We start from the raw sequence: 14,336 nt of genomic DNA on the forward strand, positions 1-14,336 counted from the left end.
CACCTTTCTGTCATTTACTTAATTCATATTGTTTGTACTACTTAATGTGGAGGATTTCTTTCACTGTTTTGGAATTGGTATACTGTTGGAATGTTAATGACCATGGTTTATTTACTTAGTATCCTCCTTGGTGGTTGGCATGTTTCCAAACTTAGATTTTTTTTTTTTTTTTTTTTTTTTTTTTTTTTCAGATTTAATGTGTTTTATTGATTAAAATATTACATTTGTGCCAATTTCCCTTCCCTCTGCTCCCCTCCACCCGGTGGCCCCCTCCCTCCAGTTGTCCCCCCCTTTTAGATTATGTCCATTAGTTGTGCATACAGTTCCTCCCAACCTCTGTCTATTCCATTCCCTCCTACCATGATCCCCAATTCCTATATCATCTCCCTCCCTCTCCCCACTCCCCCTCCCTGTTGACCTCCCCCCACTATGCTTCCCTTACCCACAGTTCCTTTTCCACTCTCGTTGCCTGTTTCGTTTGCCTTTGTTTCATCTCCCTATCTTCTGTTATTTAAACCAGTCCCTTTAACTTCTCATATAACAGTGGTTTGGATCTAATGAACTCTTTCAGTTTTATTTTGTCCTGGAAACACTTTCTCTGTCCTTCTATTCTGAATGACAATTTCGCTGGATAGAGTATTCGTGGTTGTAGGTTTTGGATTTTCATTACTTTGAATATTTCTTGCCAGTTCCTTCTTGCTTGTAGGGTTTCCCTTGAGAAGTCAGCTGATAGTCTAATTGGGACCCCTTTGTACATAATTCTTTTCTTCTCTCTTGCTGCTTTTAAGATTCTCTCTTTATCTTTAATTTTTGACATTTTGATTATAATGTGTCTTGGGGTGGTTCTCCCTGGGTCCAGTCTCTTGGGAACTCTCCTTGCTTCCTGGACCTGCAGGTCTATTCCCTTCCCCAAGTCTGGGAAGTTCTCCTTTATTATGTTTTCACTCAATTTTTCAAGTTCTAGTTCATCTTCCTCATTCTCTGGCAAACCAATGATTCTTATGTTGGGCCTTTTATAGCTGTCCCAGAGGTTTCTGATCGTCTCATTGTTGCTTCCTATTTCCTCTCGCTGCATTGGTTGACTGCTTCTTCCTTCTCCATATTCCAGTTTGTTGAAATGAACTCTGGATTCCTCACCATCTGTCTCGTACATGGTTTTGTTCCTTTCGTTATGAAAGTTTTTCGCTTCTTTCATATCTTTTTCCTGCTCTTTTGTGAATTCTGTAAGCCACCTGATAACAATGGCCCAGAACTGAGCCTCTGACAGGTTTCTTATCTGTTCATCTGTCAGGTTCTCTATCTGCTGCCTGGTGAGCTGCACCACCGGGATCTCTATAGTTGTCTGCCTCATTTTGACAGATGCGTTTTGTTTTCCTGGGCTGGCTGTCGGGGGCGGTGCCTGTGTACTCGTAATGACCCAGCGACCGGCGCCCTTTGGCGTCACAAGTCAGCGCCCGGCGCCTGTCTGCGACCTATTTCGCAGCCCTGTGGTGCTTTCTTTCTTTGGGGGCGGGGGTCCAAAATGGATACACACAGTTATTCCGCTAGGAGACCGGGATCCGTCCTCCCGCGCCCCTGGGCCTCACTGTTCAAGGCGATGCTGCGACTGCTCTCCCCAGCGCCCGGAGTCGCGCACCGGCAGGGGCTTGATTGGAGTCGCGCCAAGCCTCCGGGCTTTTTCGCCGCCCCGCCCCCGCCGCCGCTCCGCAGACAGCTTTGCCTTCTTTAACTCTTACCTGCCCAAATGGCACCGCTGGTTTATAACTTCATGTGTTGGGCTTCCGTGTAGCTTTATTTTCTGGAATTTCTAGTTATCCTTTGTTTTGAAGTAGTTGTATTCCTATCTGGTTGTAGAGGGAGACCTAGCGTGTCCGTCTAAGCCTCCATCTTGGCCGGAAGTCTCCCCAAACTTAGATTTTTAAGGAGAATATTGGTCATGATCTGATAGTGTGTTCCACTGACACTGAGAGCTATCCAGTTGAGAATTTGTAGAAGCTAAAGTGTTTGAGTTGATAGGAATAAGGAAAATATTAAGAAAGAGGATGGAGTAATTTAGGTTGTGAGATGCATGAAAAAGAAGAGCTGCAACCTAATGAAAAGCCATCCAGAAAGCAACATTTTACATGATAGCTTCTGAATGTACATTTTTCAATCTGAACTGAAAAGAATAACTAGTCAGAGACTGTAATTTACAAGGAGAGAAAGATTCAGGGAAAAGAAGAGAGGCAGACATAATGATAGTTCACATTAGGGCTTTGATGAAAAATAAAAACTCTGCCCTGGGTTTCACCTTCTGCCTACTAACCTAGAGCAGGAACTTCCTCAATATCACCTAATTATGAAAAGATTGGACCATAGTGTCACACAGACCTGGGTTTGACCTTCAGCTCTGCTGCTTACTAGCTAGGTGACATCTCCTTGTCCACATTTCTTTATCTGATAAATGAGGGTAATAGTGTCTTAAGTGTCACTCAGAAACCTGTTGTACCATGCTGACACTCAGAAAGTGCTCAATAAATGTTGACCATTTAAGTACTTGAATAAGAATAATGGTCAACATTTCCTGAGCAGTTAGTTGAATGCCATGCCTTGTGTTTAGCAGATAACTCTTTTGAAAAGTTATTATCATTTTAAGTTACTGTAGTGTCTACAGTGTATGAAGATAGGCAACATCTGCCCTGGCTGTTGTGGCTTAGTGGGTAGAGTGCAGGCCTGTGAACTGTAAGGTTGCCTGTTTGATTTCCCCAGTCAGGGCACAAGCCTAGGTTGCAGCCAGGTCCTCAATTGGGTGTGTGTGAGAGGCAACCAATCTGTTTCTCCCTCTCTCTCTCTCTTTCCCTCTTTCTAAAACTAAATAAATAAAATCTAAAAAAAAAAAAGGGTACCTTCTTTAACCTTTTTTTTGGAAGTAGAAACTAGCCAGGATGTTTTTATCTTTGTATACCTTATACTTGAAGCCAAATTCATAGTCTGGTATCAGAATTGAGGGCTACAGATGTTTTTGAATTTTATTTTAAATTTTGATGCCTAAAGAACAACTTGACTGTTTTTATAGCCTTTATACCTGTAGCTTATTAACATGCCTACAAGTAGAACACATCCAAAATGACTCCATCACTCCTAAGTTTCCTTATGATATCAGCTTTGAGGCTTTCAAAACTAATGCAATAGCTACAGCTTATGAAGATTGACACTTGATGAAAGAGGCCTAACTGCTAAATTAAATTTTTTTCCTGACCTAAAAAGTAACATCTTCTTTGTTTTCTTTTAAGGACTTTGCTTCCTCAGCATCTGTCACTTCTGAAGGTAATGATGGATTTGAACCAATTCAAGTACATCTGACCTCTAAAGCCGAGGAGATGGAAAGTAGGCTTTGTTTAAGTCTGTGCCTTCCTCTTTTGCCTTTTTGTCTGTCTTGCTCAGTATCTGTGGTTTATTTTCTCAGACTCCAAAACAAACATACTGCATTCATTACCAAAGCTAATACTTGTCTAAATCAGACACTGGCAAACTATGGTTTGTGGGCCAGATCTAGACTACTTCATGTTTATATATGACCCACCATGAGCTAAGATGATTTTTTACCTTTTTAAAAAACTGATAAAAATGAGATGAATAATATTTGATGACACATGAAAATTATATGAAATTATCATGTGTCTATAAATAAAGTTTTATTGAAATATAGCCACACTCATTTATTTACATATTTAACTTTTAACACTGTAGTAGCAGAGCTAAATAATCATGACAGAGACCATATGGCCAAAAGCAAGCCTAAAATATTTGCTATTTAGCCCCTTATGCAAGTTTGCTTACCCTTCATCTAGATACCACTAGTGATCTGACATATAGCAGGAAGGAGTGGGGTGGACATCTCTTAGTCTACATTGTCCATGGTGTTATCTATGAAAGCATTGTTCAAAGCAGCCATTTCCTAACTCTTTGTTTGGGGCTCCTTTAAAAATAAACACACAGCATTCTCCTGCAATATTTCAGCCAATGCTGCTGCTGGGGATGCTCAGCAAAAAGTGAAAATATTGCTATCCCGAGTGCTTGTATTTCAATGTTACCAGTCCTGCCATAGTTAACATTACAACTTGACAAACCTGGGCTTTGGTATTTTTGCATTTCAATATATCCCTTAGTGAGGAGACATTGCTGAGAGATGATCATTTTTGAAGAACTGATCAGCCATTACTTCTCCCTTTGAGCTTCCTTATACCTGCACTTCCAATTCCCTACCTGGTCTGAGAGGATGGAGATTGAAAGAGCCTCCTTGAAGAAAAGGCATTTATGTATTATAATTAATTCACAATTGTAGGAGAGAAAAAAAATCTCTTCCACTGCCTGTCTTATGTAGTCTGACTGAGACCCTGTAAATTAGGCTGACAAAATGAACAGAAGTCTATTACTCTATATTACTATTACCATGTGTGTGTACATGTAACACTTCGGAGGACAGTAGTCCTCCTTATCCACTGTTTCACATTCCAATTCATAAGTTTTAAGTTGCATGCCATTCTGAGTTAGCATTATGAAATCTTACGCTATCCCATTCCATATCACCCAGGACATGAATCATTCCTTTATCTAGGGTGTCCACACTGTATCTGATACTTGCCCATTAGTCACTTAGTAGCCATGAATGGTTCAAGTAGCCTGACATTACATCACAATGCCCACATCATTCACAGAGGGGAAACCAATGGTAGATATAGGCCAGTTAGTAAAGTTTTTATGTAGATTTCTCTGGTTCAGTTTCCAGGATGATAAAGGTCTCGAGTTCTCTGGTGATTAACTTTTTTCCTTTTTGGTAGGGGAAGGGATACCTTTGTAAATTTATGTCCTGCTTTTAGGCAGATAGGGGGAGGCAGAAAGCTTTTCCTCATATGCTAATTAAATGAATAAGTCAAAAAGGCATATTTTGGGATTACATATTCTGATTTCCTTCACCATTTTAATGCATGTGAACTGTAATGAGTACTGTTGCTTTGGTTCTTTTGCCATTTTCATTGCTATTGCAATGTATATAGGGTTCTTAAGGCTCACAAGTAATCTATGATTAAAATATGAGTATATGTAGGAACAGCAGCCTGTAATAGTAATGCTTAAATCAAGAACATTGATTTTAGAGAAGTATAATTTCTTTATGCCACTGAGGTGGCACAAGGCTTTATAAAAATAAATGATTTTACTTATTTCATTTGACATGCATTCTTACTTTTGAACATTCTAAAAAAATTTCTAAAAATGATTAAGTAGTTCATGTTCTTCTAAGGTATTATTGTTTCTAAAAGTGTGATTATTGAATTGTCATTTAGAAAAAACACCAAGACTAATGTGTTCAAAGCCTATAGCAATGGAGTTATTGCAGAGGATGACTTCCAAAGGGTCTTTTCAGGCTTCACTGGTGTCTTAAAGGCCTGGAGTGTTCCCTACACACCACTGTTACAGCTATTTAGAATATACTTAAATTCAGATTCCAGAGTTGAAGAGAGGTAAATCAGTTTGTGAAGAGGAGAGATTAAATATGGTAACAGGAAGCAACATGTAGATTCATTAAAAGGCATTGTTATGTGATAATAACATTTCTGGGTTTGTGACCCCATTTCTCTTTATTATTATGGGTCAGGTGAATCCCTTAATCCCTCAGAGGCTCAGAATTTTCATAAATAAAATTGGAGAACTGTCTATCTTGACATAACATATTGTAAGGATTAGTGATAAAGCAACTAGCATTTAATTAGTTTTGTTAATCTCAGCAATATTGCTCAGCCAAGTATATTTCCTGACAATTGCTTCCAAAATGTTTAATAGTGGATGCAAGCTCAAATCAAGTTGAAGATTCTGAAGACAAACTCCTGATTGAATCAGATGTGATAGATGTAACTAAATGTAGAGAAGAAACTTCACCGGGGGGCAGATATAACCAAGTGACCACATTGGATAATCAGAATATTATGAAGGAGTTTGAGGTTCAAATACTAAAGCTCCAAGAGAAAAAATCTCCAGCATGTCAAAACCAGAAGGTTTTTTTTGGTAAAGAGTTGCTAAGTGAAACCAAGAATGCTTCATCTGACTCTCTAAAATTCAATAAAGGAAGTGTGTTTTTATTGGATGCTACAAAAGAAGGAAATGTGGGCCGTTTTCTTAATGTGAGTATATGGGCTTTTTTTCTGTGCTTCTTAACAAAATTATAAAGAAAATATGGATAACAAATTCTAATGCCAAACTACCTTGATCAGGATATCAATTTTTTCCACTTATATGACCTTGTGCATGTTACTTGACCTCATACCTTATTTTGGACCCTATAATATTGGGATGATGATAATTACTGACTCATAGGATTAAATTAATTAAATATATTGTATATAGTGCTTAAATAGTACCTAGCACATAGTAAACATTTGCTTAAGAAAATGATATAAATATTATGTAAGAAAATTATTTACATTTATTGAAAGATTTTCAAGATTTGTTACTTCCAAAAAAATCTTTTGAGTCGTATAGTAACATAGATGTTATTCAGAGATGCCTTTAATTAAAAAAAAAAAAATCAGTTGGAGATATTTATGTTTTACTTACTTTTAGTAAGTTTTGTGTGATTTAGTGGCTTACGGTAGAAAACCAGTGCATTTATCAGAATATTGCATTTAACTGTTCTCCCTTTTTTATTCCCAAACTATACTCATTTTTCATTTATGTGTAATATATCTAATAAAATTTATTTTTGTTTATATAGAGATATACTTATGGATTCCTCTGATTTTAAGGTTAATTGACAATTAAAACTCCTGTTACCTTCATGATAAGATATAATTTGTATTATTTGTCATATCTCCTGTGTAAGATTTAATTGACATTACTTTGTGTCTTTCCCATTAGACTTTTATCCTACCCTGCCTCCTACCATCAGACATGATTATCAAAGAATGTATGGTCCCAGGAATCCTATAGGGAAAAAAAATCCCTTTCAACCTCTAATCCCCTAGTTTATATAGTCTCTCCTGTCTTTGGTGAATTGGGCCATGCAAAAGCCCTGAACCATCTGATTGAGAGCTGAGCCAGGCCCTACTGTATGCCTCCCTGATCTCTGGGCTCCACTTTGTCTTTGCTTATCATATCCAAGAGAGGGAAAAGGAGTCATGGAACGAGGAAAACGACTTTGATCCCCTCTGCACATCATTTGGAAAGGTCCACTAGTGCACACTGACCCCTGCATAAGACCTTAATTACTCTCTTTTTCTGTATCAGAGCTCTTTTTCTTCTTTATTAGTGGGATTAGTGAAATTAGTGGGATGGGCAGCTTTGACTTTTCCATTGAAATAAAGGTGAAGGAAGGGAAGCATAAATGGCCCATGATTCTCAAAAGCATTCCTTTTGACACATTTAAAGTAAGCTTGGTACTTCTTAAAAAGTAACATTTCAATGGTTTTAAATTTTTGTGCAGTGAAAATTTTACATGTAATTCAGCTGTCATCAGAAGAAAAATATTCTTAAGTACAAAAATCTTTAAAATCAGAGCTTTTTACTTGCTAGGTGATTCTGCTAATTTGGCTTATTTCTTTTTCTCTCTCCTAATTAGGAGACTACTTGGTTAACAGGGAATGAAATCCTCTTTTCCCTTTCTTTGTCCCCCAACTGCTATTCTCTATTCCACTTTGACTACTTTTACACTCTTGCCAATTGTGTCAGGAAATCCATTAAAGAAGGATCACCAGCAAAGGACTGTTATGGCTTTATTTCCCATCAGTTATGTTGAGTGATGGCTGCACCAGCACAGTTGGGTTGGTTTCACCTCTCCCAATCAGCACATTAGGGGGAAAAAAAGTTCCTTTCTTTCTTTTCCTCTCTCTCTCTCTGTCTTTAATTTTTCTACACAGATAATACATTTACGTGATTTAAAAATTGAAATAAGATAATAAGACATGTAGAGTATAAACATATAGCTAAACAGAATTCTGTTTCAGGGTAGCTCTAAGCCTGCCAAGAAAGCACCATGAGTAAACTTCATAGGCCCCAATTAAAAAATGTATGGATGGGAAGTTATTATCATTGAAATTAAATGCTGGCCCACATGTTCAAGGAATATTGTGGGGATCTGATTCTTTTATGAATGTGTGGAGATGGCAGCTGGTGGGCAATAGAACAATATCAGAATGGTGGTAATAGGAGGAAATAGTATCATCATGTGTAGAGTCCTTGGAACAAGTTAAATAAGGGTTATGTTCAGGAAAATGAGTTGCTTACACATGTCCCCTTTCCAAAGGGCCTGTTTTGATTATGATGTAAAACTCAAATTGTATGTGGTCTTCATATTAAACTCTTCTGGTTTGTTACAAAAAGAAACATACCTTGAGAAGTACTATACTGCCATTTACCCTGCCCCCATTCCACCTTCTATAGTAAAATAATTTTATTACTTTTTTGTGTATTCTTATGTGTTTCTTTATGCAAATACAGGTAAGTATAAATATGTGTTCTTACATAGAAGACAGCATATTGTAGTCACTAACCTATACCGTGTTTTTGAAATTAACAATATACCCTGGAGATCTTTCTGTATCAGGATGCAGAGAGAGCTCCTTATTTTTATTTGTTTGTTTTTGTTTATAGATGCATAGAATTCCATTGTGTTGATATACCACAGTTTATTTAACCAAATCTCTTTAGATAGTCTTAGTTTGTTTCCATATTTTTACTGTTAAAAACAATGCTCAGTGAATAATCTTACACATAGATACATGTGCAGATGTATCTGTAGAATACATTACCAGATATGGGATTGCCAAATCAAAAGATAAATGCATTTATGACATTAATCTTAATAAATTATCTTTTATAGGGGTTTATACCATTTTGCATTTCTACCAGCAAAAATGTAAGAGTGTCAGCACAAGCTTTTCCGAGTGAATTACCACTATTGGCAGGATTATAGTGAGCTATAATATTTTACATATTAGTCAACAAAAAAAGGGAAAGAAACAAAAATAAGTGATATATGTTGGAAACAATGGTATTCTAATTCTTCAAAGAATAATACATCAAACTTTGTTATTTCTAACCTCTGTTTTAATTTTTTTTAACAGCATAGTTGTTGCCCAAATCTTTTGGTACAGAATGTTTTTGTAGAAACACATAACAGGAATTTTCCATTGGTGGCATTCTTCACCAACAGGTTTGAAATTTTTTGTGATTTAATTTTGAAATTGTCACTTTAAAAATAACAATAGAAGAAAAAAAGAAATGACACAGCGAGACAGGATGGGAGCAAAAAAAAAGAAAAATATGAAAAGATATGTGCTATAACGCCTAATACCTGGTACCCCAGAATATTCAGTTATTGCAAACTGTTTCTCTTCAACAAAATTTTAAACAGCTGAAATTTCAATTCATATTTCCTCTTAGAATTAATATTTGAAAGAGCTAAGAATGGGAGTTCTCACCCAATTCAATTCAGGGGATAAATGATGCAGACCACTGCATCTTCATTAAGTCAGAACTATCCCCACCTACCACACGGCAGGCCTCATCACATCACTGGGTTCTATTCTCTAAACACACTTCCTTACTCATAATGGATAGTGACAGACTTCTTCTTAGGATTTTAGTAGATTTGAAATAAAACCTCAAGTGGTTATTCTTTTAATGAAAGAGCATACTTACTTGGTGGTTATCAGAGAGAGTAAACTGTATTTTTAAGGATGATTAATGATGTTAATATGAAAATTGATATAGTCAATTTTGGTTCATTCAGTAATTTATCATTATTTTTAAATTTCTACTTTCTAGGTATGTGAAAGCAAGGACAGAACTAACATGGGATTATGGTTATGAAGCTGGGACTATGCCTGAAAAAGAAATCTTCTGCCAATGTGGGGTTAATAAATGTAGGAAAAAAATATTATAAATCTGTAGCTAATGCTTGTTCATGAAATCAGCTTATAAAGCTGAAATTAGGTCCATGCAAAAGAATATTCAGTTGTCAGTGGAATTTAGTTTGTGACCATCAAGAGAATTCCTCTCAGTATACTCTTGTCAGGGGGTTTATTTGTGTGACTTAGAAATTCTAGGAACAAAATAAGGACATTTTCATATACTTAAGGTATCTCTTTATTCTTACCGCTATTTGACTACATGAGTAGCATGGAGGTATATATTTTATATGAAATACTACTACACAATTTGTAACTTATTTGTAAACTATAAAGAGAAACAAATGTCACATAGAATAATTGTTCTTGTTTTTATTTGAGTTCATGGACCCAAAGGGCCACATTTCATGACTTTACAAAATTTATTTATGTTTAATTCTTGGCAAATAATTTACCATTATGAGCCATAAGGTGGGTATTTTGTTACTGATTTTAGAAAGAGAGGAAGGGGGGGTGGGGAGAGAACCTTCAATTGGTTATTTCAGGTGCCTGCCTGGGATTGAAGGGCAACCTAGGTGTGTACCCTGACAGGGGATAGAACCTGCAAACTTTTTGGTGTATAGATGCCCCAACCAACTGAGCCACCTGGCCAGGGTGAGAACTTTTTTTTTTTTTTTTTAGTTAGCAAACTACCATTATGTGCTTTTCCAGAACTTATTTTTCAATTGTAATTTAATTATATGCATTTATGTTCTCTACATAAATACTAACATGCAATGAAAACCTCCTCTTGTATGCTGCTGTGTACCCCATGGGTGCTAAATAAAGGCTTGCGACTGGCAATTGGAATTACGGTTGGTTAATTCTGCATCATCCGTTTATGATTACATATGCAGGACAAACTCGATGTTATATACACTTTTTAAAAAGAAACGGGGAACCTCTCAGAAAAGCAGCCATTTCTCCAACTGAACACAGAGGCTCCAGCTACCTTGCGAAGGGGGACAGGGTGGGAGGGCGGGTAGCACCTGGCGAGTTAGGAAAAAAAATTCACTCGGATCTGGAGAATATGCGAACTCCTGTTTGGCAGAGAGCACCACCCGCAAATCCGACGAGGCGTCTCTTCTCGCTGGGTGCTTACCACTCATCAGAGGAAGTAGTCTCGCGGATTGTACGAAATTGAAAGGCTGCTGCTGAACTTCCGGAAGCGGGAGCGCAGCGCGCCGCCATGGACCCGGGGTCGCCGGCTCCGGCCTTGCCTGAGATGGCCTGCAAAGCTAGCTGGTCTGAGGCACCGGACTCCTTACTCTGCCCGACAGGTGAGTACCGCGCGGGGCCAGATGGAGGGGACAGGACTGCGGGTTGGCGGGGTCCAGCAAAGACAGGTTTGGCCTAGGATCTTCTCACACTGGTCGCGGCCCCTTGGAGCACTGGGCCCCAACTCCGGAGCTACCGAGGACGCTTGGACAGACTTGGCTCAGCAGCTGTGTGGTCCGCCAGAGTTCGCTCTAAGAAGTTCTCCTCCAGTGACCCTGGGGCAATTCCGCAGTGGCTTGTGTAACTTCCGTTTACCTCTCCCACTACTTCCATTGCTATTGTCCTCCTCTGTTAAGGAAATTGGCATCAAAAAGCCAACATGAACTCCAGTGGGTTTTGTCTCCATGCATGGCTCTACCCACCTGAGAAGTGCCTGGAAGAAGTTGTTGGCTAGATCTCAGGAAGCAGTTTAGAAAGTTTCTGCAGAGAAACTTTTTGGAACCATACCCTCCTCCATTTAGTGGTCAAGTCCTTAACGGCTGTCTCCATGAGTGAGGTAACAGTCTTCTGAGTGGCTGTACAGTTCCTACCATGTGCCAAGTTCTGGGGCTAAGTGCTGGGGACGAATAGGCAATGCTGCCCTAGAGAATCTACTGGCCAAGTCGCATATGACCTGGTATGTACCAGAGAGGCACAATCAAGGGGCTCCTAACTCGGCCTAGTGTTCACAGAAAGCTTTTTGGGGGCGAGGACATGAATCTTAGTTTTAAAGGGTGAGTCAGTCAAAGGTAGAAAGGTTAAAAGGGTGTTCCAGACAGGTGGTGATGTGACTAAAGGCATCAGCCACAATATACCATATGTGGCAACCATTTCATTCAGCTAGTATATGAACGGAGTGCTAGATGAGTTATTGGAGATGATGTTCCATTCTGACCTTTTCCCCAAACTTCAGAATCATATAATCAACTTTAATCAATGCCTGGAATGACCTCAAACTACATGTGTTACAGAGAACTCTTGTTCCCCCACATACACCCACATACTCTGAACCTGCTCAGTCAGCCTTCCCCATTCCATTCACCCAGTTACTCAATCCAAAAACCTCTTTCCTTCTGTCTTCAGAATATGTCTGGAGCTTCAGTGCTTCTCATCACCTCCATTACTACCATCCAATCCCAAGCCACCATCACTTCCTGCCTGGCCAATGGGTCTCCTGATTTCTACTCTATCCTCTCATAAAGACAGGCCTGCCTGTACAGTAGCCAAAATGATCTTTAGAAAATAGCAAATGTGATTCTCCTACTCAAAGCCCTCCTATAGTCTCTCATTACTTTTAGAATAATCTTTTACTCTGATTTATAGTGCACCCCATGTCCTGATCTGATCCAATCTCTGCCTATGTTGATGCTGTGCCACCTCTCACTGACTTATGGGTCCTCTAAGCCCCCAAACTTTTCCTTGCCTCAGGGTCTTTCTATTTGCATCCTGTTTTCACTTCCGCACCCTATTCAAGTCTCTGCTCAAAGGTATCCTCCACAGCCCTGCCTGCCCATCCTATTTAAAAGAGCACCCCCCCCACACACACACACACCTGGACCTAGCCATTATTACTCTGTCTCCTTTCATTGCGCTGTTTTTTTTTTTTTTTCCAAAGCACTTGAAAGAAAACTGAAGTCTGGGTGTCAATTGCCTCTACTACTAAAATGTAAGTTTTGTGAGAGTTGAAACTCATCTTATTCTCTGCTTTATTTCTAGTGCCTAGAACAGTAAGTACATAGAAGGTTCTCATTAAGTATTTGTTGAAGGAATGAATGGGCTTGTATGTACCACTAAGGAGCTTCTGTTTTATAAATGATTGAGAGGGTCTTTATCAGGAGAGAAACATGGGCAGATATACATTTTAGATAGATCTCTCAGGCAACAAGAAGAAGAATGGAGTGGAGTTATGATAGAGAAAGCAGAAGCTGGGAGATGAGATTATCAGAATGAATTAGTGAAAGATAATGAGAGCAGGCCAGTCCACCTTCCACACTGCTGCCAGAACTCTTTCTCTTAAACACAAATGTGGGCACACACATATGCATACACATACACATACACATACATATGTGCCTATACACAGGCCAAGGCACTTCAGAAGTTAATTAGGACTTATTGGCTGCAAATAGTACAGAAAGAATTTGGTCTAATTTAAGCAAAAGGGATGCTTGTTACTGGGAAATTGGGAGACCAGGCTCACAAGTTCCAGGAGCATGGATCCTGTAGCACTTTAAAGAAACGGCCAGGAAGTAGTACCTGAGAAGCCATCATAAACTTTGACAGCACTCTCTTCTCTCTTATATCTATATCTCTTAGCATGTTTGCTTTGTTTTCTCTTCCTTTGGTCCAGTTTTTCTGATAATGGGATAGAAGATAGCAATCTTCATAGTTTCCCAGTTTTTACATCTCCTTCAAGAAACCAACCCAGTTCGAACTAAAATCTATTCTGAATTCTGTATATCTGGGAGATGACCAGGTAGGTCCTCTGGGACTGTCAGCTCTGCCTAGGGAAGTGGAGTCACATAGTACAAATGTGTGTGAGCTAGCTGGATACCCTAAAGAAGGTTACTGAACATCCTACTCGTTGGGTGCCCACTCTCCCTCTCCCACAACACATTCTTTTTTTTTTTTTTTACTGTTTATACATTCTTTTTTTAACTTTTTTTATGGTTCTATTACAGTTGTCCCATTTTTCCCCATTGCTTTCCCCTGCCCTGCCCACCCCTGCCCCGCACCCACAGTCAGTCCCCACCCTGTTGTCCATGTCCAGGGGTCATTTATATGGTTCCTTGACTAGACCCTTCCCCTTTCCCCCCTTCTCTCACTCACCCCTCCCTCTGGTCATTGTCAATCTGTTCCTTGTTTCCATTCCTCTGGTTCTATTTCACTCATTTCTTTGTTTTGTTCATTAGGTTCCTGTATTAAGTGAGATCATATGGTATTTGTCTTTCACTGCCTGGCTTATTTTGCTAAGCATAATACTCTCCAGTTCCACGCATGTGTTGCAAAAGGCAGGAGTTCCTTCTTTCTTTCTGCTGCATAGAATTCCAGCATGTAGATGTACCATAGTTTTTTGATCCACTCATCCACTGATGGGCACTTAGGCTATTTCCAGTGTTTGGCTATTGTAAATTGTGCTGCTATGAACATACAGATGTA

At 38.9% G+C, this 14,336-nt stretch overlaps 2 protein-coding genes and 1 pseudogene across 2 annotated transcripts in view; all 3 read left to right on the plus strand.

Moving 5' to 3' along the window:
• Window positions 1-10,252, plus strand: part of SETDB2 (SET domain bifurcated histone lysine methyltransferase 2) — a 78,735-nt gene extending 68,483 nt beyond the window's left edge. The window contains exons 11-14 of the mRNA XM_090258801.1: window positions 3,273-3,366; window positions 5,821-6,158; window positions 9,096-9,184; window positions 9,799-10,252. Coding sequence (XP_090114927.1) covers window positions 3,273-3,366; window positions 5,821-6,158; window positions 9,096-9,184; window positions 9,799-9,916 — 639 coding nt within the window. The 3' untranslated portion in view covers window positions 9,917-10,252. The remainder of the gene's footprint in view (window positions 1-3,272; window positions 3,367-5,820; window positions 6,159-9,095; window positions 9,185-9,798) is intronic.
• LOC149996178 (small nuclear ribonucleoprotein G pseudogene) lies at window positions 7,544-8,705 on the plus strand (annotated as a pseudogene).
• A 667-nt stretch (window positions 10,253-10,919) lies between the features above and the next one.
• Window positions 10,920-14,336, plus strand: part of PHF11 (PHD finger protein 11) — a 43,669-nt gene continuing 40,252 nt past the window's right edge. The window contains 1 exon segment of the mRNA XM_090258802.1: window positions 10,920-11,200. The gene's annotated coding sequence lies outside the window, so the exon portion shown is untranslated.

The sequence above is a fragment of the Furipterus horrens genome, unplaced genomic scaffold, assembly GCF_987537825.1.
Source record: "Furipterus horrens unplaced genomic scaffold, mFurHor1.1.pri manual_scaffold_12, whole genome shotgun sequence".
Taxonomy (NCBI): domain Eukaryota; kingdom Metazoa; phylum Chordata; class Mammalia; order Chiroptera; family Furipteridae; genus Furipterus; species Furipterus horrens.